Genomic DNA, 25,331 nt, shown 5'->3' with positions numbered 1-25,331 from the left:
GGAGAGAGGCGGGCAGAGGGAGAAGCAGGCTTCCCGTTGAAGGCAGATGCTTAACAGACTGAGCCACGCAGGTATCCCTATAAGCTGACTTCTGATTTTGTCTTTAGGCCAAGCTGTTCCCAGACTCCTAGACCGAATCCTAATCTTGGAGTTAGTGTCTAAAACAGCACTCTTGACCTTCCCTACGCCTTATCCTCCACGTCGCCCATCCCTGCAAACAGCCCTTGCCATGCCCTCACCCCTACGTGTAGCACATCGCTAGGCCCAGTTAGTTCTGTCTCCGGAGGAATCGCACACCCGCTGCTTGCAGCTCCTGGCCCTGCAGTGGTCGTGCCCTCGTCTACTTACTTTGTGGGAGGCAAAGCAGGCTAAGTGTTCTGCTCACTTGTCTGGGTGAGGCCAGGCTGTGAGCTCTGCTGGCATAGCCAATACTCAGTGGCTTAGCACAGTGAAGTCTGCCTTCTTGCTTGGGCAAAGGGCATGGGGGGTATTTTCAGGAGCCAGGCCTGGCATCAACATGACTGCGAGGGAAGCAGATCCTGTGGTCTTCCTGTGCGCCCCAGGAGGCTTGGAGTGATGAACACAGCCCAAGCCCCGCAGTTCTGTTTGGTTTTTAAAGCCTCACTTAAAGATAAGAAAGGGACGGCTCAGGGCAGCTTGTTACTTGCCTGGGGTCACAGTTACTAACTGGCAGAATAGGGATCTGGAATCCTGTCTGACCCCAGTGCCCATGTTTCTCTCTACCCGTATCCTTCCTCATGCAGACGTTAGCCATGGTGGAGTCCTACCCATTGGCACAAAGCTAGACCTTGTGCCCCAGACCGGGGCTGGGAGGCAGGGACACAGGAGCAGGGCTGAGGGCTGGGCTAGGCCAGGGTAGGCTGGGTTAGGGCGCATTAGGTGGGGAGAGCGCTTAGGAGCTGAGACAGGTCACAGCGGGGAGTAAACCTTGGCTTCTGTCTTCCTGGCCTCATTCTCCTGCGCCGCCCAGGAGAGAGGGGCTCCCACCAGCCTCACTCTTACCTGTCCCTTCCTCGAGGATTAGCTTGCTCAGAGTTGATAGTCATGGTCCCTTCTCCATGCCTGGGGACCTGCGTCTGCCCCATAGCAGGCCGTGTTGCAGAAGCCGGACTGTCCCCATCGAGGAAGCTAACAAGAGTGAGGCCACTGTTGGACCCAGTCAGGTGGACAGGGGGCACTCAGGAGGCTTGGGAAGGTCACACCTTGGGGGCTTGGGGGTGTGCTTGAAGTGACAGCACTGAGCCGAACCCAGGATTGTAGCTGCTGGTGAGGGGTAGGCTTGCAGCCAGGCCCAGCAGCTCTGGCCCAGCGCTCCCGGGAAGGCCAGGGGGCCAGCAGGCAGCTCTGGGCAGCAGCACTAGCGGCTTCAGCCAGAGCCCCAGCCTCGCAGGAACTCTTCGGCTTGTCCACCACAGCCCAGTGCGACAAGGTGGCCGGAGGCTACAGACTAGATCCTACAAGTGCCAGGAGCAGGTTTCTCCCCACCCAGAAATGGCGTCGTCTGAGAACTGGGCGTCCGACCGTCCCAGGACTCTGCGCGGGGCCTTAGTACCTAGCTACTCCAGAGTTTAGCCAAAGGAAAAGTTATAAACCACCCTGGAAACAGAGTGCCCGCGATGAGACTGTCACGTAACTGGTTTTCTGCGTAGCCAATACTTGCTTACAAAACGAATTCTTGTCTTGGGAGGCCATCTGACACACTGATCACAGAGAACACCCTCCGTAACCCAACTCGCATCCCTCGCCTACTAAAACTGCCGCACTCCTTGTTTAGAAGCTTTATGCACTCACGATCCCACTAATTTTATCAAAGTTTCATTTCTTGAAAAGCCTAGTGGACTCCTAAGACTCTGATTTAATAGGAAAAAAAGTGAAAAATTTCTAGATCAGTACAAGTCAGTGGAAAAAACACGTTAAGTCCTTACAAGGTCCCTGATTTCAGATCCTGTACGAATCTGTAAAAATCTGTAAAATCTGCAGTCTTTAAAAATCAAAAACATAAATCAAAAAGTAAAAGAAACGGCACCTGGGTGGCTCAGTGGTTAAAGCCTCTGCCTTCAGTTAGGTCATGATCCCAGGGTCCTGGGATTGAGCCCTGCATTGGGCTCTCTGCTCAGCAGGGAGCCTGCCTCTCCCTCTCTCTCTGCCTACTTGTGATCTCTCTCTCTGTGTCAAATAAATAAATAAAATCTAAAAAAAAAAAAAAAAAAAAAAAAAAAAAAAGTAAAAAAAAAATCAAATTAAATGAAAACCAGGTCACATTTTACGCCAAAGAACCAGTGGGGACTTATTCATAACTCAAGTATCTTTTCCTAGAAAATTCTTATTGTAGGATTAAAGTTCAAGTCTCGTTTGAAAAGTATTCCAGGTTGCTTAGATCCACTTATTATTAGTACCTTCTGGCAACTGAAGAATTTTTCTCTGCTAAAATATCACTGAGCATTAGAAAAAAACAATCCAGTCAGTATGGTTAAGAGCACAATCTCTGGAGAGACTGTGTCATGTCTCAGCCTGTCCCTGGGGAGCTCGAGACCTTGGCACCTTGGATTCCTCTGCTGTGAAAGTGAGGATAATATAGGAGCTTTCTGCTAAAGCTCCTGGGGGTGGGGGGGCTGAATGAGGGCCTCTGTGTACAAGGCTTAGCACAGGGCCTGGCACAGAAAGCGCCCTGGGTCTTTGTTGCTGTTCCCATCGTTGGTTTAAGATTCCCAACAGGAGTCTGGAGAGGAAGTGCGTTGTGTTGCTCAAAGACTCATTCATCTGAAGCCATGTGGAACAGACATTATTACCTAAAGATCAGAGGGACAGGGAAAGAGATCTGGGATTGACTCCCAGTGGGTTTTGGCAGGGAGCCTGCCGCCCGTCCGGTAATACCCACAGCCCTGGAAGCGGGAACAGTCCCGCCTTGGGTGGGGCAGTGCCCCTTCCCACTCGCAGCTAAGACTCTCACACTCCCTGGCTACTGCGGGTGCTGTGTCCTTTCTCACAAACGGGTCTAGAAGCTTATCTGTGGAGAATCTGGTTGTAGAGTTGACCCTCCTGAAGGCGAATTTTATGTTTTTCCCTTATGGAAACCATTAGGAAAAACCTGAAAGATTTAGAAGAACATGGATAATTGGGAATACTAATGCAAATTCTAATTAGTTTGCTTCCAGTGTAATTCATCGGTAAACATCTTTATTTAGCATTAAGATTAGAGACAGACCGTCTTGAAATCGTCAAAAGGTCAGCAAGGGGATCTAAAAAAGAAGAGCCCACCTGAGTGGTCAGCAAAGGAGAATGCCAGATCACGAACAGGTGATTCTCTTGGCACTGTCCTAAGCACTCCACAAAGATCAACTCATTGAGTGGGCATAGCAACCCCTATGAGGTAGGCTCCATTATTATCCGACTTTTCTAGATGAGGAAGCCAAAAAGGTTACATACCTAACCCAAGGTCATGCTGCTGGTGGAGCTGGGATCGGACACTGGCCGTCTGGTTCAGATGCAGTGTTCTTAACCCCTGGACTGTGCTGCTCAGAAAACCCTAAAAAATGACATAGTTCTGGATTAACTATTCATATTTGTATCAGCCAAATAGTCTGGCTGTTGTCCCAGGGCTCACATCAGTTTTGGCCTAGGATACTTATGTGGACACAGGGTAACTTTCACCTCTCCTTTCTGCCTTCAAGGTCATGACTTTTAGTCATCCTTTCCATGTTGTCTCTAAATATAAGGAAAGGGAGTTATTAAAATTTAACCATTCTTTGCCCTTTCTTTGGCCTCATTTTCCATTCGAATCATCCACTAATAAAAGGATCAAAGCCTATCTTTGAAATTTACTTGAGGTGAAAGCAGGTTTGGAATGGCAAGAAAGATTAGGGGCTCGATGTCACATCACTGAATTCGGCAGAAATGTCTGCGCTCCACAAGCTGTACCTGTGAGCCTGGGTGACAGCTCAGCCGCAAGGAGCCCAGAGCCAGCGGGTGCCAGGCTGAGCTCTCGGCCCTGCCGTCGGCAGGCCTCGTGTGCTGGGAGCGGCGTCACACGGGACGCCTGTGCAGGCCCTTAGCAGCTGTGTGCTCGGGGAGGAAACCGTTCTCCGGGGAGATGGAGGGTTTTCTGAAACTTCGCAACTCTGCAAAGCGGACAGCACAGGGGTTGGAAGGAAGCAGTGGTCAGGGGCTTACTCAGCGGGAGGTGTGGCCACTGTAAACACACCTGTTAGAGCTGCAGGCAAGTGCCAGAAACTGCGGGATAGGGCCCCAGGCTTCTCACCTGCAGCCACCGCTCTGCATTAGGAACGTAGATCTGTACCCCTCGGTTAATAATTCTGGAGAAGACAGGCCTACCGAAATAGGTATAAAAATAGAGAAGTGCTTTGTAGAACCTTTTTGTATTTTGACAGTCACAAGACCATTGTTGTTTAATGTTTATTGAGCTCTAACAATGCGAGAGGTGCCACACGAAACATAAGACACAGTACCTGCCCGGTGGGCTTACAATCTAATCTAAGGACATGATCATTTTGTAACGTTGCCATGATTTTGTGGTTTTTGAAAATGAGGTATTAACTGCACTGGGGAGTGCAGGAGAAGAGCCTACGGAATTCACTGACTTCTGATGCAGGTTTCCCTATGCAAGGAGGCATGATTGCTCCTATTAATCTCTCAAAGGATGTTTGGCATTTCCCCAAACCTGGTGATTTTTGTCATGTGTACAAGCGTCTTTAAAGACAGAGACACCAAACCCACATTTCTGAAGGTCAAGATTCATATCTGGCCTCTAGTCCGGAAGTTTGGTTATATTATTCAGAAAAACACTGTTACTCAAAAGAGGCCCTAGGGAAAAACAGCAACAGGGGCCAAGCTCCTGGTCTGTGTTCCTAGAACTGCCCAAGAGCGGCTTCTCAGGGCAGCCTCTCCAGTGCCCTTAACTCGCAAGGTCTTTTGTCTTCAGAGCCCGGAGGTGGAATGCTTACTGGGCGCTGTCTGGGTATCTGCCTGGGGGACGTGTGTTTGGGGACCGAGCCCTCCCAGAGCCTCCTGGGTCACAACGCAGGGGTGGACAGTTTCTGTGTTGGTCCTTGGTAACACACCACACTAATCTCTTATCTCCAGAGAGTAGCAAAACTGTACTGTGAGGTCCCTAGAATGTACCAGTAATTTGTAAAAATGTAGCCTGTTAAAGTACCCGTCACTGATAGAAATCCATACACATGCCGCCGATGAAAGCGTGTCCTTTTCTTCCCATGATTAAGTCAGATGCTAAGGAACACTTTTATCTGTGAACCACTTAGCAGAACAGACTGATCTCATATGGAAGGAAGTATAAGGTAACTCATACGAATTTGAAGCAAATTATTTAGTTTTTCATTCTTATTATTCTTCTGTGACTTCTTTGGATTATAGTATCTTCTCTCTTCACTTTGATTCTGATGAACTAATAATCCATCACTTGGATATATTTAATTTCCAATCCTTTATTCACATACAGTTTAGATTTCAGTGAGATACGAACACGCAGACTCCAGGGTTGCATTTTGTAACAATATGAGAACCCTGAGAAATCCTCACTGGAAGCCTTTTCTGATAAAGTTTTCCCCTGTGCTTACGAAAAGTATCAAAAAAGATACATCCTGAATGCACGTTATAACAAGTATGTACGTACCAACTACGTACCAACCGGAAGCTCTAGCTCAGATGATGCTGACTGGGACTGGCTCTACTTCTAAATAAACTAGACTTCAACTTGAAAAGGTTGCCGGCAGGTACATTTACCATTTTATAAAGAGCAACCACAGTCCTACCCCCATCCAAGTTGGTGACAACCCTACATACTAGTATTTTTTAAAGTTGCATAAAAAAACCAATGCTTGAAGAAACAAACAAAAAATATAGAACAAAGGGCTCTGAGCTCTTGTTGCAGGGAACAGGTCAAAGACTGATTTATGACGCCGAGGTCCTCAGTGCTTCTCTTTAAATAGCTGCATTAAAAATATTTCCACTTTGTAAACTCTGTACTTTCTTCATCTTCATTGGAACACATTTAGTAAGCCACAAGTGATGGCCTAATAGATCTCCAGAATGTAAATCAGAAAAAAACAAAAACAAAAATACCGAGATTTTGCTCAATTTTTCTTTTAAACTGAGCCACTGATGTTTGGTAAGGGACACTGGTGGGTGACTAAACAGCCGGCATGATAAAGCCTCGCTAAGGAAGGTTTACTTTATTTGGACAGTTATGTTAAGACTGGCCCTAAATTCAATGAAATCCTGAAGACTATGGATTGCTTGAGTACTGGTTTTGAGGGCACAGGAAGCAGGGTCTGAATGAATCACCCAGAACACATTGTGAATCCAACTGAACACAGAATCCATGCTTACCTCCCCCTCCCTTTTTTTTAAATGCAACAGGCTCAGTTTTCTCACATCGGTGCTTCTCTTCATGCTAGAACTGCTTATGTCTACAGAGTCCCCGAAGAAGCGAAAACCCTTTTTCTAGCACTAAACATAGCATATGGAGTTCTTCCTCAGCTCTTGGCCTATCGTTGTATCTACAAACCAGAGTTCTTTATAAAAACAAAGGCAGATGAAAAAGTTGAATAAAAATATTGTTTCATGTTCTTCCTCTCTAGATTACTGACTTTGTTATCCTGGGACTGATAATTTTGTCCCATTTCACTCCCTTCTCATTCAGGAAGACTTCTACATAAAGTCTTGTTCTGCACTGTATGTGAGCTCTCATATGGTTTTGTGTGGGTAAAATTTTCTTTCTTTGAAGGAAAAGTGAAGTTGAGAAACGGTTTGCTTAAAGAAATATATTCAAAATTATCTGTGAATAAACTTGACCATCTATTTCCATATTGTTTGCACATATTAAATATAACTGTAAACAATTACAATTTAGCTCCTACAATAGTGAGAATGAAAATGAAACTATTCAAAAGTGAATATGGCCTATGCATATTAAAAAATTCAAAACAACAAATACATACTGGAGAGATACTTTTTGCATATAAGACATATATGCGTCATTATTAACCTCAATATAAAAAGCAAATCATCACAGTATTTTAAAATGTTATTTGAAAATGTTTTCCCAAGGAAAGTCTATTATATTCACTGCTGTTTTAAAGATTGCTTTTAGTAAAATTTTTTTGTGAGCCTAAATAGCTAAGGAGAGATCAATAACTTTATCATTACTCTTAATGAATACTGGTTTTATCGGTGACTGGAAATATTTCTATTGTATTTCTGTGTATATTTTTAATAAATTTTTTTGGCCTTTTATGAAAACAAATCTTATTAAACTGGAAACATTTTGTATTTTTTTTTTTTCAGAAACAGTTTCGTAGTCTCTAGGGTTTTTATTTTAAAAATCTGTCAGTTACATGTTCCAATTCAAAATGTCATCTACATTCTCCTTATGTTTTAGTGTGAGCAATGAAGGGGATTTCTGATGAATTAATTAAATTTCGTTAATTTAAAATTAAATTACAGCACTCAAAACTAAAAAATACTTCTAAGGGAGAAAGAACTGGATTGGCATCCCTTTTATCTTCTAATGAACCTTTCATATTTGGAATTATGAGTATAGAGAAAAAAACTGGTATTTGTTAAGCGAGAGAAGCAAACTAAAAATCCGTGCGCCCTAGGGTGGTAAGCAGACTGGTGCTTTCCATCCACTCGGGCGCGCTGCCACCAGCACCAGCACCAGCACCATCGCTGTCCTCGGTGGCCTCGGGCTTGCAGAACAGCTCACGTTTTTCTCATGTTATTTATTAGCTCTTCACCACAGTGAGAAAACAAAAGAGAAATGGGAGTCCAAAGCAATGCATGGATAATGTCAAGTGTGCGAATTTAGGGTCCACTGAGCTGGTAAATATTGTCTGAGACGTGTGAGCAATCATGTAGCCATTCCTCTCCCTCCTCCATGTTTACAAAAAACGTAACACCCAGACAGTGTGCAAAAAAAAAAAAGAAAAGAAAAAGAAAAAAAAAAAGAAAAAGAAACCCCTCACCTGCACTTGATTCTACTGTCAACTTGCTGTTAACAATTTTTGCTTTAATATATGAATTACATTAATACCTCACATTACATAGATGAAGCCAAATTACACTAACTTCGTTGTTTACAACCTCAAATCTTACTCCCAGTACACATTCCAATAAATTTATTCTGTAAAAACAATACATTTTTTTGTTTTTGATTTTTTTTTTTACAGTAAACTTTTCAACTACAAACCTCGAATACGCGAAAGATGTTCCAAGGACAAGCATAACAGGATTGATAAAACCCAAACTGACTAAATGTGTTCTCACAATATAAGCTGGCATAAAAATAAATAAAATTCTCTATTATCACAATAGCAACAATAATGTACACATAATAATGGTTTGTGGATGAATATCAACTATTCTAATTCTAGTTCCAAAAGAAAACAATGGTTCATTTAAAAGTCAATGCTTGGTCTGGTTTCCCATAGGGCTACTGCTGATTCCAGCTTTAAAATGTAAATTATCCACCTTGAGTGATTAGCTCAAATTGTATTGGCATTGGGGAAAAAATAAATCATTGCCTTTATTTTGGAGTAACACAAAAGACTCACTAACTTCACATATAAAAACTGAGTTTTTGTACGTAACAATATGAGTTTTGAGAAGTATAAGCTGTCGACTAGCTATTTCTAATGCGGAATAGATATTTTACAATGTGATTAAACTTTACACATGGCCTCAAAACTGAAGGACAATTTAATTTCATCTTCAATATGCCAACATTATGTGTTTAGGAACTGGTTCCTGGGTTCTGTCACAGAGAGGAAATCCCGTAAGCATTATGTTGAGTGGTCATTTTTAAAAAGTGCTAATTTATATTTAATGGAGTGTCTGGTGACAGTGGAGTAAAGGCAGGAGAATGATGAACGTAACTGCCTTGATAAAAGGATCCTAGACATGTATAAGTCTGTGCAAAAATCTTGATAATCCTTAGTGGTTAAGGGCAACTTCATGCAACCAAATAACATGAAATTAAATCAATAACCTTAAAAAAGGCTAAAATGTCTTTTTTTCCCCCAAACACAACAGAGAGGAATGTGAATAATGTACATACAAACTGGGGTTCTGTCAATGACAACAAGGAATATGTGTTGGTTCATATCAAATCCAAGATTATTAGACAACCAAATGTATAACCTTCTTATGGTTTTTCTTAATATGCAGCATTCATTATGGTAGTTAGGTCTGTAAAAAAAAAAAGAAAGAAAACAAGACTTTAGATGATTTGGGACATTAACAATAAAAGCTCCATACCTATAAAGTATAATAAGTGGGATTTTCTGAGATTTTAATCTGTACTGCAGCATTACCAATACTCAGCAAGAACAGCCTGGTGAGGCTGTGCTTGATACCGGTCAGCTCAGCAAGCTAAAAGAGGTGCTAGGGCATCTGTAGTGTGCCATTCAAAAAAAAGGAAACAAAACAATAAACTCTGTCTACTGTCTGGCAGGGACAGAGTGCAGTAGTTTGCACTCGTACAGCTCAGGACAATGTATTGCTGGGATAAAGTCACTGGAGAAATTGAGATAATCCATCTTTGTGAGGACTGTGGTGTCAGAAAGAAAGGTAAGCTGCTTCAAATTTAAAAAGCATTTGGAATGTATGCAAATTACTCTGTATAATATTTATAACTTAATTACTTGGGACATATGGCTCGAAGAAATACAAGATTTAAGATTTAACAAAATCAAGATGTACGATAAGAAAGGAAGTCTTGATTTCTTTTAAAATTTAGATGGCATCTGTGTGACAAAATATTTCCATTTCAGAAAAGAATTGTTTCAGTCTGGGTCCTACCATAAATCCTACCAGGTTACGTTTCTTCATAGGGACGCTGTTTTTATTTTCTTCATCATTAACCCAAATACCTTACTCCCCCTACCCCGCATGCTCTCAAGGGACAAAGGAAAGAGGGATTTCGGGCCCCCGTATTTTCTCCTAAAACAGCCCGTTTCCATTCTTTCCTTTGCTAAGTGAATGAACTCGCGTGTGAGCTCATGCATACTCGCTCGTGGGTATGTTCTCACATATACAGTCCAGATCTATAGTGTGCATTATGCCATACATAAATAATTCCAGGACCTTCAAACAGGAAAAGCTACTAAACCTCAAGATGGCAGAAATACTTTTCTTGGGGCACCTGGGTGGCTCAGTGGGTTAAAGCCTCTGCCTTTGGCTCAGGTCATGATCTCAGGGTCCTGGGATTTCCCTGCTCAGCAGGAAGCCTGCTTCCCCACCCTCTTCTCTGCCTACTTGTGATCTCTGTCTGTCAAATAAATAAATAAAATCTTTAAAATTAAAAGAAAAAGAAAAGAAAAGAAATACACTTCTCTTACAGCCAGCCTGCTCTTTTCCTACCTGAATGAGAAAGTCAACTAAAAAAAAAAAAACAAAATCTTATTTCAAATCTGTGAACCTGCAAAATGCAGTGACTAGTGACTCCTAATTATTAACACACAAAAATACTAGATATGATTATACTCACAGACTTGGGGGGTTTTCCTCTCTGGTGAAGGAGGAAGACACCCATTTAAAGCAATGAAAAATTATTAACCAAAGGAATTTATTTAACAATGTCTTTTCACTAATACCAGTGTGAAAGGCAATAAAATCTGTGTGGACATCGGTGGAACATTCATAGTACCAACGACTCAAACTGTATTGAAGAACATTTTTTGGGACAGATGGTCCCAGAGCCACCTTGGAATACAATTAATGCTCAAAGAAAAGGCGATACCTGTGACCACAACTGCAAGGACATGGAATTTGGGGGGGGGGGGGAAGCGGGGTGCAGTGTCTTTCAACAAGGTACTGTCGAATGGGTGCTTATAAAAAGCGAATTACAAATCCATTTTTTAACTTGTCATATACCACCACGACTCTATTGGCATCTCCGCATCAAAAACCGTCTTGCTGATTCACAATGGTACGTATCCTGGACATGGTGCTCGGAGCACGTGCTAGCCTGGACATCTCCTCCAAGTCCGCAGCAAGAAGTGGTTCCCTCTGCCGGCAGCCGTGCTCCGCGCCAGGCCAGGGCGGCGGACTAACGCAACCAGGCCCCCGAGGCCCACGGACGCGAGGCACAGGAAGAGGCTGTGGGTGGGCGCAGAGCTGAAGGAGCCCCGAACACAGCGGAAGTGATGAGATGGTGGAAGTCACAGGGTCTTTTCCTGGAGCACCATTGTCACTTGACAAAATGATGACAGGTAAACTATAACCATAGTTTTCTCACAGTTTCTCATAGTTTTTGGACGCTTTTTCAGAAGTCACTGAAATGAGCCTATTCCCTCAAGGAAGACAAGTTGAAGTACTTGTTGCCAACGACGAAACTTGAGCTTTTAAGTGAAACTTAGAATTCTGGAAAACTTAGTCCTCTACAGTCAAGACTTCCCAATAAGGATTTTTCTGACAAGATATACCTGGTATTTAAAAATATGATTAAAAATACTTTATAATGAAAGATTTGGAAGACCCAACTAATTCAGGGAACCAGTATCTTCCAAATGGGTAAGAGCTATTCAAAGTCCCAGACAGTCCAACTGACTTCATTAACAGAATACAAAAAGTTCAGACTGCACATGGCTAGTAACCTTTCAGAAAATATCTCTTTCACAGAGCTGGTATAATATCAAAGAACATTCGCAATGATCTGAAGAAACTATTAAAATACTTAAATCTCTACTTTCCAACTACATATCTATGTGAGGCCACATCTCTTCATATAACTCAACCAGAGACTGAAAACAGAAGCAGATATGAGAACCCTGATGTCTCGTATTAAGACAGACATTAAAGAAATTTTAAAATGCAAAACATTATGGGGCACCTGGCTGGCTTTCAGTAGAGCGTGTGACTCTTTGATCTCAGGGTCGTGAGCTCAAGCCTCATGCTGGGTACAGAGGTTGCTAAAAAAATTAAATAAAAACTTAAAAAAATAATGAAATGTAAAACAATGTCTTTCTTCTCAAAACACTTTCTAAAAAATGTATTTTTCATAAAAATGTTATTTATATTGAGTATTATTTTACAAATTAATAAATACCTTAAAATAAGTTTTTATTCCTAATTAAATAAATGCTCACAGGTGTAACAGAAGCTCTTTGGGGCCCTCAATAACTTATAAGTGAACTAAAAGGGCGCTGAGACCAAAAAGTTTGAAGAATCACTGGCTGAGCAGATACCGAGTACAGGGTTAGAAGAAAGGCTGCACAGATAACCTGGGATCTGAGTACAAAGGCCAACATCTGCCTAAGTAAGGAGTCTGGACTTGATCTTGAGGGCACTGGGGAGACTAAGGATATAGCCCCTTACAGCAGAAAGAAAAGGTCAGGGCCGGAAGGATAAATGCATGGACACTGCTTAGTGGTTACAGCAAACGCAACAGCTGTCCCCCAATATTTATTTTATCCTCTGCTCTTCCCTGCTATTATGGTGGCCTTGTGGTTTGGGGACCTGACTCCTGCTCCAGGAGTGGGGAGAAACTGACTGGTCCCAGTCTCAATCATCAGTGGTTGGTTCAGGGATGGGTGACTTTCGGACAGGGTCTCCAGCATGCCCTTGTGTAACGCCCTCTCCCCCTGAGTGTGGGCCGGACCTCGTGAGTTACTTCTAATGAACAGGATGAGGAAAAAGTGATGGGAATGTAGTGTCTGCGATGAGGTTGCGAGATTACAGAGGACTGGCTTCTATCTTGCTAACACTCTCTCTCGAGGATGAAGCTCTCTGGCATGACGGAGCTGCCTTAGGGGAGCTCACGTGTCAAGGAACCTAGGGGACCTCTGGCCAAAGTTAGGGAGGAACTGAACCCTGCCAACATCTACTGAGTGAGCCGGGAAGAGGACCAACGCCCCAGCTAGGCCTCAAAATGATTTGAGCCTCTAACACCTTCTTCGCAGCTTTGGAGACCCAGAGATGGAAGGCTTAACAAGTTATGCCTGTCCGGATTCCCGATCCATGGAGAATACCAGATAATAAATGCTGTTCTAAGCCACTACATCTTGAGGTAATTTGTTACATGGCATCATTGCCACAGCAGGCCCAAGCCAATCGGTGCACAGTCTTCCTGTCACAAAGATTAGTAACTATGTCACAGCCCCGTGGATCAAGAAGGGCGCCCCATGTGTTCTGGAGCCTGCCCTTGTCTGCTTCATGCTTCGAACTATGAGCAGCGAGGATGCTGTCAGAGCCTCTGGAAGTAAAGGGGTCCCCAAAAGTCTGTGGGTTCCTCCTAAGAATCTCTTCTCTCCTTCCCTCACCAGTACTTATAACCACAATACCATCTGCCTCGAGACCCTCAAACCTTTCCTTATGGCCTATGCTTACTGTAGTTAAACGACGGGCTCCTGGGCATGTCACTTCCTACATGCTCACGCCCAGTCAGCTGTGTCCACGTTAGGCTGCGACTTCATCTCTTAAACTCTCCTGCCCCCACCCACATTCCTTGATCTCTTCCGCCAGGCCCCTTGGAAATCACAGTCAGCCACAAGCAAGTCTCCCATATTCCCAACTTGCATTTCTCAGCCACTCTGCCCCCTCATGTGTTCCAACAGAAACCTAGTTCTCCCTGAGGACGGCTGCTGCTTCTCCCACAGGCCTCCCGCGGCAGCTCTCGTACCACGGCCCAGAGGCGGGGAAGGTGTCTTTCCTGACCATCACCGCGGTTCCTAAGCCGTTCCTCCTCTCCGCTGTGCTCTCCTCCGACCACCCAGTCCTCCCAGATCTGAACTGCCGCCCCTCCTGCCTACCGTCCCCTCCACACCACCGGGACCACTCCTTCCTCCCACTGTCATTCGGTATCCTCACCACTGGGAACGCTCTCGGTGTAGAACTGTATTTCCGAAACTCCGACCTCTCAGTGCCTTGATTCTCTCTCCTCCTCCAGCCTCGCTCAGACCCTCACTGGGGCAAGTGTTGCTCACGCCCCAGAAGTACAGGAGACCCCACAGATCTGCACTTTCACTTTCTTTGGTCAGCTGTGGTCGGGAAGCAGACGGTCTTCCCTTGGACTTTCCTTCCAGCAGTAGGTCGCCGGTAGCCTCCGTTACAGGGGCTGCGTCACCCCCTCACTTGTCATCTCACAGGCGTTCTGTCATTTCCCTTCATCAACCACAGCGAGAAGGGGGAGTACCGCACGGAGATATTTTGAGGGAGGTCGCTCTCACTTAACTTCTATTACAGGATATTGTTACAGTAGTTCTATTTTATTAGCTACTGTTGTTACCGTCTTACTGTGCCTAACTTACACATTAAGCTTTATGATAGGCACATACGTGTAGGTAAAAATACAGTATATATGGGGTTCATACTATCCATGGTTTCAGGCATCCACAGGGGCTCTGGCAATAGAGCTCCTGCAAATAAAGGGGGGACAGCTGTATTTGCAAACATGGTTTTAAGCCACTGTTTTGGGGGGGGTGGAATTATGAAGGCAGTTTTGGTTGTCCTAAGAACTTGGGGGCTGTCTGGTATTTTACAGGCAGGCGTCAAGGGACCTGTGCCACGAACGGCACTCACCCAGTGAAACGTCCCACTCAAGTACCAGCCCCACGTGCAGGGCGACCACCCCCGCAGTTCTTCCCCAACCTGATGGAACACCGCCCTCGTCCACCACCACTTGTCCCCGGCTTCCTCTCTTTAGCTAGGACTCTACCTTCAATAATTCTCTGATACTGAAAATCTGTTGACCCACTCCCTTCCTCATGCCTTTTTTTCTCCTTCCAAACATATTTTGGTTCAATGATCCATCACTGTAACTGCTCCCTTCCTTGCACAAAATCCATTTCTGCCTCCATCCCCCTCCATCCTAGTTGCACTCGATTCTCTGCCTTTCTGTGGTTGCACAGTTGAACACTGGAATGCCTGGAGAGGATCGCACACCCATCCTGACGACTGTTCTCACTTTAAGTCACGGCCACTAACCTCAAGTAAGCCCTCACTTCATTCCCCAAGTCTATCCACTCTTCTCATCTTCTAGGGGACTACTTTGTCCCATTTCCTCTCTCTCTCAAAATTTCCAACACTGCTTCCCGGTATCAACTCTCAAATGCTGACCTCACTTCCTGAGAAAACAGAAGCAATCAGATAAGAAATTTTACAAGCTCTCACCCTAACTAAGTACCCACTTACCTGCCTTCCCTCCCACCTCAGCGGGGGAGCCAGGGGAGCCCTCCAGATGTGTTCTAGATCTTACGCCTCCTTGTCTTCTGAAGAGTACTGCTTTGGCAACTCCTTCCTACATTACCATTTTGTGCTCATTCATTCCTCATGTGAATCATTCTTACCAGCACATGGGCTGTAAATTCTCCCATCGAAAAAAAAAAGCCCCTCTTGACTCTCTCTCGGACCACGATTATTAAGTATTTGAAAAGAAGTTTAAGATTAGTCTACTAGCCGTACTAGGCATCAGGACTCATTGTACAGCTACTATAACTAAGAAAAGTATGATCCTGACCGAAAAAACATAACAGAGAACCCAGAGAGCGACCCATGGCTGTGAGAGATGACACTGCAGGTCAGAGAGGGAAGGAGGGACAATTTAAAAAATGATTCTGGTTCCCATGGTTATTCTGTGGGGAAAAAAGGCAATAGTCCTACCTCATCTTATAAACCCAAATTCCTGATGGATTAAACACTAAAATGTTAAAAACAAAACTTACAAATTTAAAAGGAAATATAGGGGAGTATCTTTCCGATCTTGGGAAAGGGACAGGTTTCTTAAATAAGACAGAAGAATGCTAACCATAACAGGAAAAGTCTGAGACATTTGATTACTGGAGAGAAAGTCAGTTCACTAAAAGGTATCATAAAAAAAAAATCAGACAAGCTACAAGTGTGGAGAAGATATGTACAAATGCACATGACCAACCACACTAGTCAGAATCCAGAATCCGTAAAGGAGTCCTACATATCAGTCACCAAAAATAGTCCAATAGAACGGGCAGAAATACAAAATCAAGGAGATGCCAGAAGGAACCTGGATGGTAGATAAACAAGTGAAAAGAAGCTCAGCCTCATTATTCATCAAAGAATTGCAAACTAAGACTATAATGTACACTCATGATTATAAGCAAAATTTTAAAGTCTGACAATGACACGTCAGTTACAGGAAAGCTGTACGCGGACGGCCGGAGTGTGAACTGGCCCAGATACTTAGGGACGTCCTTGGGCTTTCTCTTCTAAAGTTAGCAACCGTGAGCTCCTGACCTGGCACAGCCAGCTCTCGTGTGCAGTAAAGACCCTCTAGCTTCTGTGCACGCGGAGGCGAACAGGAGGGTGTTCACAGCAGTGCAGTTCAGAATTGTGAAAACCCGGGAACAACCAACATGACCGTCAAAAGGAGACTGAATCAAGTGTGGTGTATTCGTAAGGCTGAGTGTCACACAGCATCGGAGAGTTAACAAGCTACTCCGCACACAATTGTGTGAGGGGCTCCTGGAAGCACACGAGTAAGTGAACGTCACTGTTGTTTAAACAGCTCAAAAATGAGCAAAACTAAACAATGTATTATTTAAGGATATACCGATACATTAGATAGGAGCAAAAATTCTGAAAATGAAGGGAAATAATACAACACTAGTGATTATCCCTGGGTAGGAAGAGTATGGAATTAGATGTAAGTTACTGTTCTGTTTTAGGTTGAGTGGCAGGGTTACTGGTATTCATGAGAATACCATATTAAATTTATAGTACATATATATTCTTTTGTATATGACAAATGTATTATTAAAAATGAGCTAAAAATAAAAGGATCTGACTTTGCACAGAGTGGATCTAGAGGGAACATAATCAACATAATAAAGGTCATATAGGGGACGCCTGGGTGGCTCAGTTGGTTAAGCAGCTGCCTTCGGCTCAGGTCATGATCCTGGCATCCTGGGACTGAGTCCCACAATCAGGCTCCTTGCTCGGCAGGGAGCCTGCTTCTCCCTCTGCCTCTAGCCCGTCACTTTGTCTGCCTGTGCTTGCACGCTCTCTCTCTGTCTCTCTAACAAATAAATAAAATCTTAAATTAAATAAATAAATAAAGGCCATATAGGAAAAACCCACAGCTAATTAAGAGCTGTTCCTTTAAGATCGGGAATAAGACAAGGATGTCCATTCTTGCCATTTTAATTCATGTAGTACCGATGTCCTAGCCACAGCAATTGAACAAGAAAACAAAAAGGCATCCAAACCGGTAAGGAAAAAGTAAATCTGTCACAATCGGCAGATGATGTGATAAAGCAGATAGAAAATCCTAAAGACTCCACCAAAAAACTATCAGAATAAATGAATTCAGTAAAAATTATAAGACAAAATTAATATACATAAATCTGTTGTTTCTACATACTAATAACAAAGTAACAGAAGAGAAATTTAGAAAGTAATCCCATGTATAGTTGCACCAGAAAGAAAAAATACCTAGGAAGAAACTTAACCAAGTTCCTGACAGACCTGTACTCTGAAAACAATAAATCACTGATGAAAGAAATTGAAGACGACATCAACAGAAAGATATTCCACCTCATTGACTGGAAGAACAAATATTCTCAAATGTCCATACTACCCAGGGTAATCCACAGATGCAATGCATTCCCTATCACATTACCAGAACATTTTTCACAGAATTGGCCCAAATAACTACTAAAATCTGTACTGAACCACAGAAGATCCCAAATACCCAAGGCCATCTTGAGAAAGAAGAACAAAGCTGGAGGTATCACGATCTCAGACTTCAGGATACACTACAAAGCTACATTAATCAAAGAGTATGGTGCTGGCACAAAGATATATATGTATCAGTGGAACAGAAAAGAAAGACCAAAAATCAACCCATACTTACATGGTCAATTGATCTCTGACAAAGGAGGCAAGAATGTACAATGGGGGAAAAGACAGTCTCAATAAATGGTGCTGGGAGAACTGCACAGCTCCATGCAAAAGAGTGAAAGTGGAGCATATTCTTACACTATACACATAAATAAACTCAAAATGGATTAAAGACCTAGATTTGAGACCTGAAACCATGAAACCCCTAAAAGAAAGCCTAGACAGTCATCTTGAACATGAGGCTTAACATTTTTCTAGATGTGTCTCCTTAGAAAAAGGAAACAAAAGCAAAATAAACCATTGACACTTCACCAAAATAAAAAGCTTTTGTACAGCAAAGGAAACCATCAACAAAGTAACAGGGAACCTATGGATTGGGAGAAGATACCTGCAAATGATGTATCTGATTAGAGATATATATATATATATATATATCTCATACAACTCAACATCCTATATATAGAGAGAGAACTCATACAACTCAAAACCAGAAAAACCAAATACTCCTATTAAAAAATGGGCAGAGGACCTCAGTAGACATTTTCCCAAAGACATCCAGATGGTCAACAGACACATGAAAAAATATTCAGCATCACTAGTCATCAGGGAAATGCAAATCAAAACCACAAGGAGATAGCCTCAGACTGGTCAGAATGGTGATATCAAAAAGACAAGAGGGGTGCCTGGGTGACTCAGTGGGTTAAAGCTTCTGCCTTTGGCTCAGGTCCTGATCCCAGGGTCCTGGGATCAAGCCCCACATTGAACTCTCTGCTCAGCAGGGAGCCTGCTTCCTCCTCTCTGTCTACTTGTGATCTCTATCTATCAAAAAAAAAAAAAAAAAAAAAAAAAAAAAAGACAGGAAACAATAGGTGTTGGCGAAAATGTGGAGAAAAAGGAGCCCTCGTGCACTGCTGGTGGGAATGTAAACTGGTGCAGCCCTTGTGGAAAACAGTCAGAGCTTACTCAAAAAACTAACAGTAGAACTACCACATGATCCAGTAATTCCACTAAAATATATGGGGGTGCCTGGGTGGCTCAGTCAGTTAATTGGCCAACTCTTGATTTCTGCTCAGGTCATGACCTCAGTGTCCTGGGATCAACCCCCACACCAGGCTCCGCGTGCAGCAGGGAGAGTCTGTTGAGGATTCTCTCTTGCTCTCTCCTTCCGCACTCCCCAGCCCCCTACTCTCGCTCTAAAATAAATACATAAATAAATCTTAAAAAAACAATAAAAAAAAGATCTATGCACTCTTATGTATACTGCAGCATTATTTATAAAAGCCAAGTTGTGGGAACAAACTAAGTGTCCATCCATAGATGAACAGCTAAAGCTGCGGTATCAATGGAAGACGACTGAGCCATAAAAGGAAGGTCATCTTGCCATTTGTGACAACACGTGTGGACCTAGTGAGGATTATGCTAAATGAATTAAGTGAGACAAAAAAGACAAATAGCGTACGATTTCACTTCTCTGTGGGATCTAAACAGAAGAAGACCCATAAATACAGAGAACAAACAGATGGCTGCCACAAGGAGGAGGGCCAGGGAATGGGCAAAATGGGCCCAATTTGTCCAGGCTTCTAGTTCTGGAATGAATGAGTATGGGACAAGGTACAGCAGAGAGAATACAATGGATGGTACTGTACTGGTGCTGTGTGTTGACAGGTGGTGGTTACATTCGTGGTGAGCACAGCGCAAGCACAGTCCTGTCAAATCACCATGCTGTACACCAGAAACTACTGTAACATGTGTCAGCTGTGCTTCAACTTAAACAAAAACTGAAAGAATAAATGAACGGATTTCAGTGTCCTTCTTTACAGTCAGGCTCTCACCAGCTATGTGACCCTGGGCCAGTCTCTCCAGCCTGAGTTTCCCCAGGTGCAAATGGAGATGATACATCCTGGGATTTGTGCAGAATCAAGTGAGACGATGCACTGGCAGTCTGTGGCACAGAGTAAGATGGCAGCCATCACTACTCTGAGTCTGCTGCTGCTGCTTCTAACAGCAAGTATTTTCTGAAGTGCTTTCAAGACATCTGAGTTGAAATGGTTTCATGAACCATTAGGAAAATGGGTCTACAATGCAGGAGATACAGGGTGGGAAGTCACCGGTAGTACATAATGATTGAAACCAGGAGCGGGGAGCAGATGAACACAGGGGAAGCTTTCCGAACAGCAGGACACCAAGAGAGACAGAAGGAAGGCGCTCTGGGAAGGAACTGACGCAGGAGCAGGAGAGGCCGGTGACCTGGAGGCAAAGTCAGGAGGGAAGGTGGCTAGTGCCTTTAAATGCTGCACAGATAAAATAAAAACTAACGACGACCCTGACCCTGCATCTGGCAAAAAGAGGGCCGCCATGGACCTTTACAAGAGCGATTTCTGTCCATGGGGATGAAGCAACACGAGCGCCTGGGGGAAGGCAGGAGCAGGTGAGGGACCGGACACTGGAGGCAAGAAACTCAATCTGGAAGTTTAGAGATGAAGAGAAGAGCGGAGAGAGTAGGATATGTGGGGGAAGGGATGCCTAACACTGTTTCTAGGCAGAGAGAAAAGAAGATAAAGGTCCAGGGTGACAGGTGACCACTGACCGGGTGAGGCCTTGGAGAAAGGAGGAGGAGACGCAACTCTGGGCCCTGGGAACAGACAGGCGCAGAATAATGCATCTCAGACTTCCAAGTGCATGTGAGTGACCTGGGGCTTAGTTAAAATGGTTCGCAGAGCCTGGGGTCGGGCCTGGGATTCTGCATCTCTAACAGGCCTGCAGGTGACACGGATGCTACCTGCCCACCGACCACACTCTGAGCAATACGGGTGGGGATCGCCGCTTCCTCTGGCACAGACGTGCAGACAGAAGGGAGTTCATAAAGGGAGACGAGCTGTGAGGCTTCTGCTGCATGCGCACTGAAGCCAGCTGCGGTGAAGACGGCGGGCGCGATAAAGAGAAAATCAAACGAGTCAGGTACTCCGGCCTTTGAGGACTGTTAACAGGACTGGTCCCAGGAGCACTACTCGCAAAGGTAACGACAGAGGACTCGTTACTGGGAAGAGGTCAAGGGAAGAACGATACAGAGGACAGAGTAAAGCTGAGTGGCTAAGAGGGATGAGCGACAATGAGAATCACAACTGGGGAGTGACTCTGGAAAACGGCAAGAGGGAGCTGTTGAGAGGTCAACTGTACTGACAAGAACGCCCAGCACTCAGCTGAAACCAGAACCTCACAGAACAACAATAACAATGTATTCTGCGGAGTACTGTTTCAACATGATTTACCACTGTCCCATTTGTCTTCACAGAGAAAAGACTAACAGAAAATGACCAGGGGCAAAATGTGCCTTCGCTAACCCTTTAAAGTTGATAGGGGTTAACAGAAGTTAAGATCGAAGACATCCACATGGCCAACAGACACATGAAAAAATGCCCACCACCTCTCATCCGGGGAAACACGCATCAAGACCACAGTGAGCTATCACTTCGGACCTGTCAGAACGGCTGGAATCCAAAAGTAAGAGGTAACGAGCTGGCAAGGATGTGGAAAAACGGAAACCGTGGCGCACTGCTGGAGGGAGTGCTTACAAACTGGTGCGGCCACTGTGGAAAATAGCAGGGAGGGCCCTTAAAAGGTGAGAAATACTGGCAATTCCACTCGTGAGCATTTATCTGAAGAAAATGAAAACACCCATGTCAAGAGACCCATGCACCGCTCTGTCTGCCGCGGCACTATCTACAGCAGCTACGGTACGGAAGCAGCCCACGCGTCCAGCGACAGGGAAATGGATAAAGAGATAGTGTCCGTGTACAATGGACAGTTACTGAGCTGTAAAAGGAATGGGAGCTCGCCATCTGTGACAACGTGGACAGACCTAGAGGGTGCCATGTTAAGCGAAACAAGTCAGACAAAGAGACAAATACCATCTGATTTCACTCGTCCATGGAATCTACAAAACAAAACTCCAAGTCGCAGATACAGGAGACAGACTTTGGTTACCACCAGCGAGCGGAGTGGGTGAGATGGTGAACCAGGTGAAGGCGACAGAGAGGTACTGACTTCCATCACACAACAAGTCAGTCACAGGTGTGCAAGGCCAGCATGGGGAACGGAGACGGTAATGTTGGCATAACTGGCTATGATGACAGATGGGAGCCAGACTATCACAGTGAGCATTTAGTACCGTCAGTCAGTGTGGGCTCACTGTTGTGTACCTCAAAGTCATACGCTATTGTACGCCACCTTAAGACAGAGTTAACAAAATTTAAAGTGGACAAGTCTTCCCCTTCCATACTTCAAGTACCAGTCTTCACGTGTTATTGGAATACTTAAACATTTAAAGGCCCACTGGGGACATTAGAGTACAAACTCCTAGGAAAGAAGGTGTAATATGAAATTCCCTATTGTGCATGTGCTGTCTTATAATAAAAGAAATACAATTATACAATTTTAAGGTGGCATTTCATGATTTCAATATTTCCCACCTTCCTTTTTAAAAGACTATCAAGTTGTGGCAGTTAGTTTAAAAAAGAATAGACCTGTTCCTAGGGTCCAACCTGTAAGGCAGGCGTAGACCTCCGCCCTCTTGTGCTCTGAATCATTATGTACCCAAGAGCAGTGTGGGACCCCCAGAGGCTGCCGGCCCCCTGCGTCCACTCATTTATGGGGACAGGGCTTGCCGGCGGCGGCTCCGAAGCAGCCGGTCTTCTAGGTGAGAAGAAGCGCGAGACCACGCGCCGCCCTTACCCCTTCACTGGTTTTCTGCAAGTCTGAAGTCGTGTTCCTTGTGTCATTGCCGGCGTCTCCGCCCTCAGAGCTGCTTTTGTTTTCCTCTTCTTTGCAGTCCTTGTCATCTTCATCTCCTGGAGATTTCCGGGACTGTTTAGAGGATTTCTAAACGTTTGGACAAGTTAAAAATTATAGTCAAAAGCACAACTCCAATGCACAAGTGTAGGTAAGAAACACAGAAGTGGCTGACTTACATCCAATCAGGGAACTCGCTACAAGACATACCAGCACCACAGTGCGGTGTGCCGAGGCTGGGCCAGGTGACCTGGGACACACTGTGTCACCTCACTGGGCCTCAGTGTAACCAGCTGGAAAAGGAGGTACAGGTGCACTCGATGACCTGTTCGTTCTTTCCAGCAGTGCAATGGTAAAAGCAGAAAAGAAAGATTCATGTCCCTGGGGCACTGCCAAAGGATGAATGACGGCCAGATGGACAGCCCGGCGCCACCTTTGGGGGCTCCTGGGCTAGAAGGCTTCCCCGAATTTCACAATTTCACAGCAGAAACTCAGGTCTCAGGAGAGTGAGCTGAACTAGCTAAGACAATAGATGAATATTCATGTTAGGACACCTGTTGAAGCTGCCTGGTTAAGAGCAGAAAACATTGGGGGCGCCTGGGTGGCTCAGTGGGTTAAGCCGCTGCCTTCGGCTCAGGTCATGATCTCAGGGTTCTGGGATCGAGTCCCACATCGGGCTCTCTGCTCAGCAGGGGCCTGCTTCCCTCTCTCTCTCTCTGCCTGCCTCTCCATCTACTTGTGATTTCTCTCTGTCAAATAAATAAATAAAATCTTTAAAAAAAAAAAAAAAAAAAAGAGCAGAAAACATTTATATCACCATGTGATAGAAACTAACTTTAATCTTTTTAAATTACGGATGATTATTGAAGAGCCTGAGGGAACCAGCCCTTTTCTCTTATCACCTTGCCTTTGAAATCAAGATGAACTCTAAGGAAGATGAAAATACAGTTCTAGTTTACAGCCAGAGCTGTTTTGCAGAATGCATTAAAATGATCAAAAGCCGGCCCTGCTGTGCAACTTTAAGAAAGTTTTTACTTTTTTTTTTTTTTACCATCTCACTAACATGTCCTCTCCAGAATTTTAAGAATCTTTAAGCACACAGCAAATAAGAGCTGAGGCAAAACTGATTTAGCCATGTCACTTTCAGTCTTCCAGAAATAATTAGCAAATTGGAGTTTCCTCAGACAATCAATATTTTAAACCCAACTTCCAAAGAGAAAATATCTTCTAGCTACATGATGGAGCATGTAATTACACTGCTTCTATTTTACTTAACTGAAACCACCAACTAAGCCCAAATGTCAGTTTAAAATGAGGTCATCTTTACTTTTCACAGGAAGGAAAAGCAGAGATTTAATAATCCAAATGTGGAGTGTCTACAGGTAAAGCTAAGATCAAGTCTGACAATACAGAAAGCAAACCACTTTTTGTTTCCCTAGTAAATACAGTATAGTTACTGAAACGTAGTAACTGCTTTAGGTAGTAATTCTCAAGTAATGGTTTCTGGCCTACAGTTCTTCGAGGTAGTAACACACAACTCCCTAAAGTTCACAATGCTTACCAACGATCCTAACAAGCAACCCCACCGTGGATCTGTAAGTGCTATCATTCGGCACACGGACCAGAATTAGGGCTGTACAGAAGTTCTGCTCAAGGGTCACATTCAGTACTCGAAGAAATCTGGCTGCCCAGCTAGACTTGGTAACGCTGCAAAGCTGTCAGCAAACTCAGATCACGGCAATTCTTGTAATTCCGGGGAAGGACCCTCCAAATGTTTCAGCACTATAGTCTTGAATTGGTTGGGGGTCCAACTCTTGCCACCTTTGTTTCTTTAATTAAGATGACTAGTGGGTTAGCATCATCACCAATGTTGTGAGGCTCTCTGACCTGCCCTACTTTATACAGTAAATAATGTGTGTGTAAAATATTCTGACCAGCACCTGTCATGGCTCAGATAGGAATCATTCATCTACTTACTACCAAAGAGACAGACACATAACTTCCTTCAAATCTGCTTGGTGACTGAGATGCAGTTAAAAGTTTGTGAACCACTGGTTTTCAGTGGCAAAGGAAGATACTCAACCTTAAGAAGAAGGTATAAAAAAAGATAACCATACTCAACAAAAAGGAAACATTCGGGAAGCCAAGGGGAAAGGAGATTATGTCAGGAAAGTGCTTCTCTACATGTGGTTCCCAGATCAGCAGCATCAGCCTTAACTGAAAATTTAATTCTCAGACCCGCATACCCAAGACCTACTCAAACAGAAATTTAGGCAGTGGCTTAGTAATGTGTATTTTTAATAAGCCCTCCAGGTAATTCTGATGCGTGTGCAATTTTGAGAACCACTGTGCTAAGTTTCTCAGTCAATACTAAAAATTAAAAATCATTTATGTGCTTCCAAAATTTTTGTGTTTGTGCGTAATTTATCTCGACAATAAATAAAATGGTAAAAAATCAAATTTAAAAATCATGGTTCTTGAGTGATCATGGAATTTGTGATCTTTGGAAGAAAAAGAAAAGATGATTCCTTAATTTAAAATAGGTAAACCTTAGTAAGTAAAGTATGTCTTTACCCCTTCACTGCTTTAAAATTATATATCCACATCAGGTCTGAGCCCCATGACTTCTGGTCTTCACAACGAATGAGGAAATAATGACACCGAAAAGCCGC

At 43.9% G+C, this 25,331-nt stretch overlaps 2 protein-coding genes across 4 annotated transcripts in view; one reads left to right on the top strand and one right to left on the bottom strand.

Moving 5' to 3' along the window:
- TM6SF1 (transmembrane 6 superfamily member 1) overlaps window positions 1–12,038 on the top strand; it is a 32,099-nt gene extending 20,061 nt beyond the window's left edge. For 2 of the 3 annotated variants that reach the window (XM_059371466.1, XM_059371468.1), the window contains one exon: window positions 6,418–7,340. In XM_059371466.1, the coding sequence (XP_059227449.1) occupies window positions 6,418–6,609 (192 nt within the window). In that variant the 3' untranslated portion in view covers window positions 6,610–7,340. Of the gene's footprint in view, window positions 1–6,417; window positions 7,341–9,511; window positions 9,628–10,655 lie in introns of those variants that run through there. The other variant, XR_009398973.1, reaches the window with a different exon arrangement.
- Window positions 9,158–25,331, bottom strand: part of HDGFL3 (HDGF like 3) — a 75,655-nt gene continuing 59,481 nt past the window's right edge. Inside the window, exons 5-6 of the mRNA XM_059371470.1 lie at window positions 22,603–22,749; window positions 9,158–9,246 (exon numbers count right to left, since the gene is read on the bottom strand). Coding sequence (XP_059227453.1) covers window positions 9,241–9,246; window positions 22,603–22,749 — 153 coding nt within the window. The 3' untranslated portion in view covers window positions 9,158–9,240. The remainder of the gene's footprint in view (window positions 9,247–22,602; window positions 22,750–25,331) is intronic.

Source organism: Mustela nigripes, chromosome 13 (genome assembly GCF_022355385.1).
Source record: "Mustela nigripes isolate SB6536 chromosome 13, MUSNIG.SB6536, whole genome shotgun sequence".
NCBI classification, from domain to species: domain Eukaryota; kingdom Metazoa; phylum Chordata; class Mammalia; order Carnivora; family Mustelidae; genus Mustela; species Mustela nigripes.
This window is presented reverse-complemented; position numbering and strand designations above follow the sequence as displayed.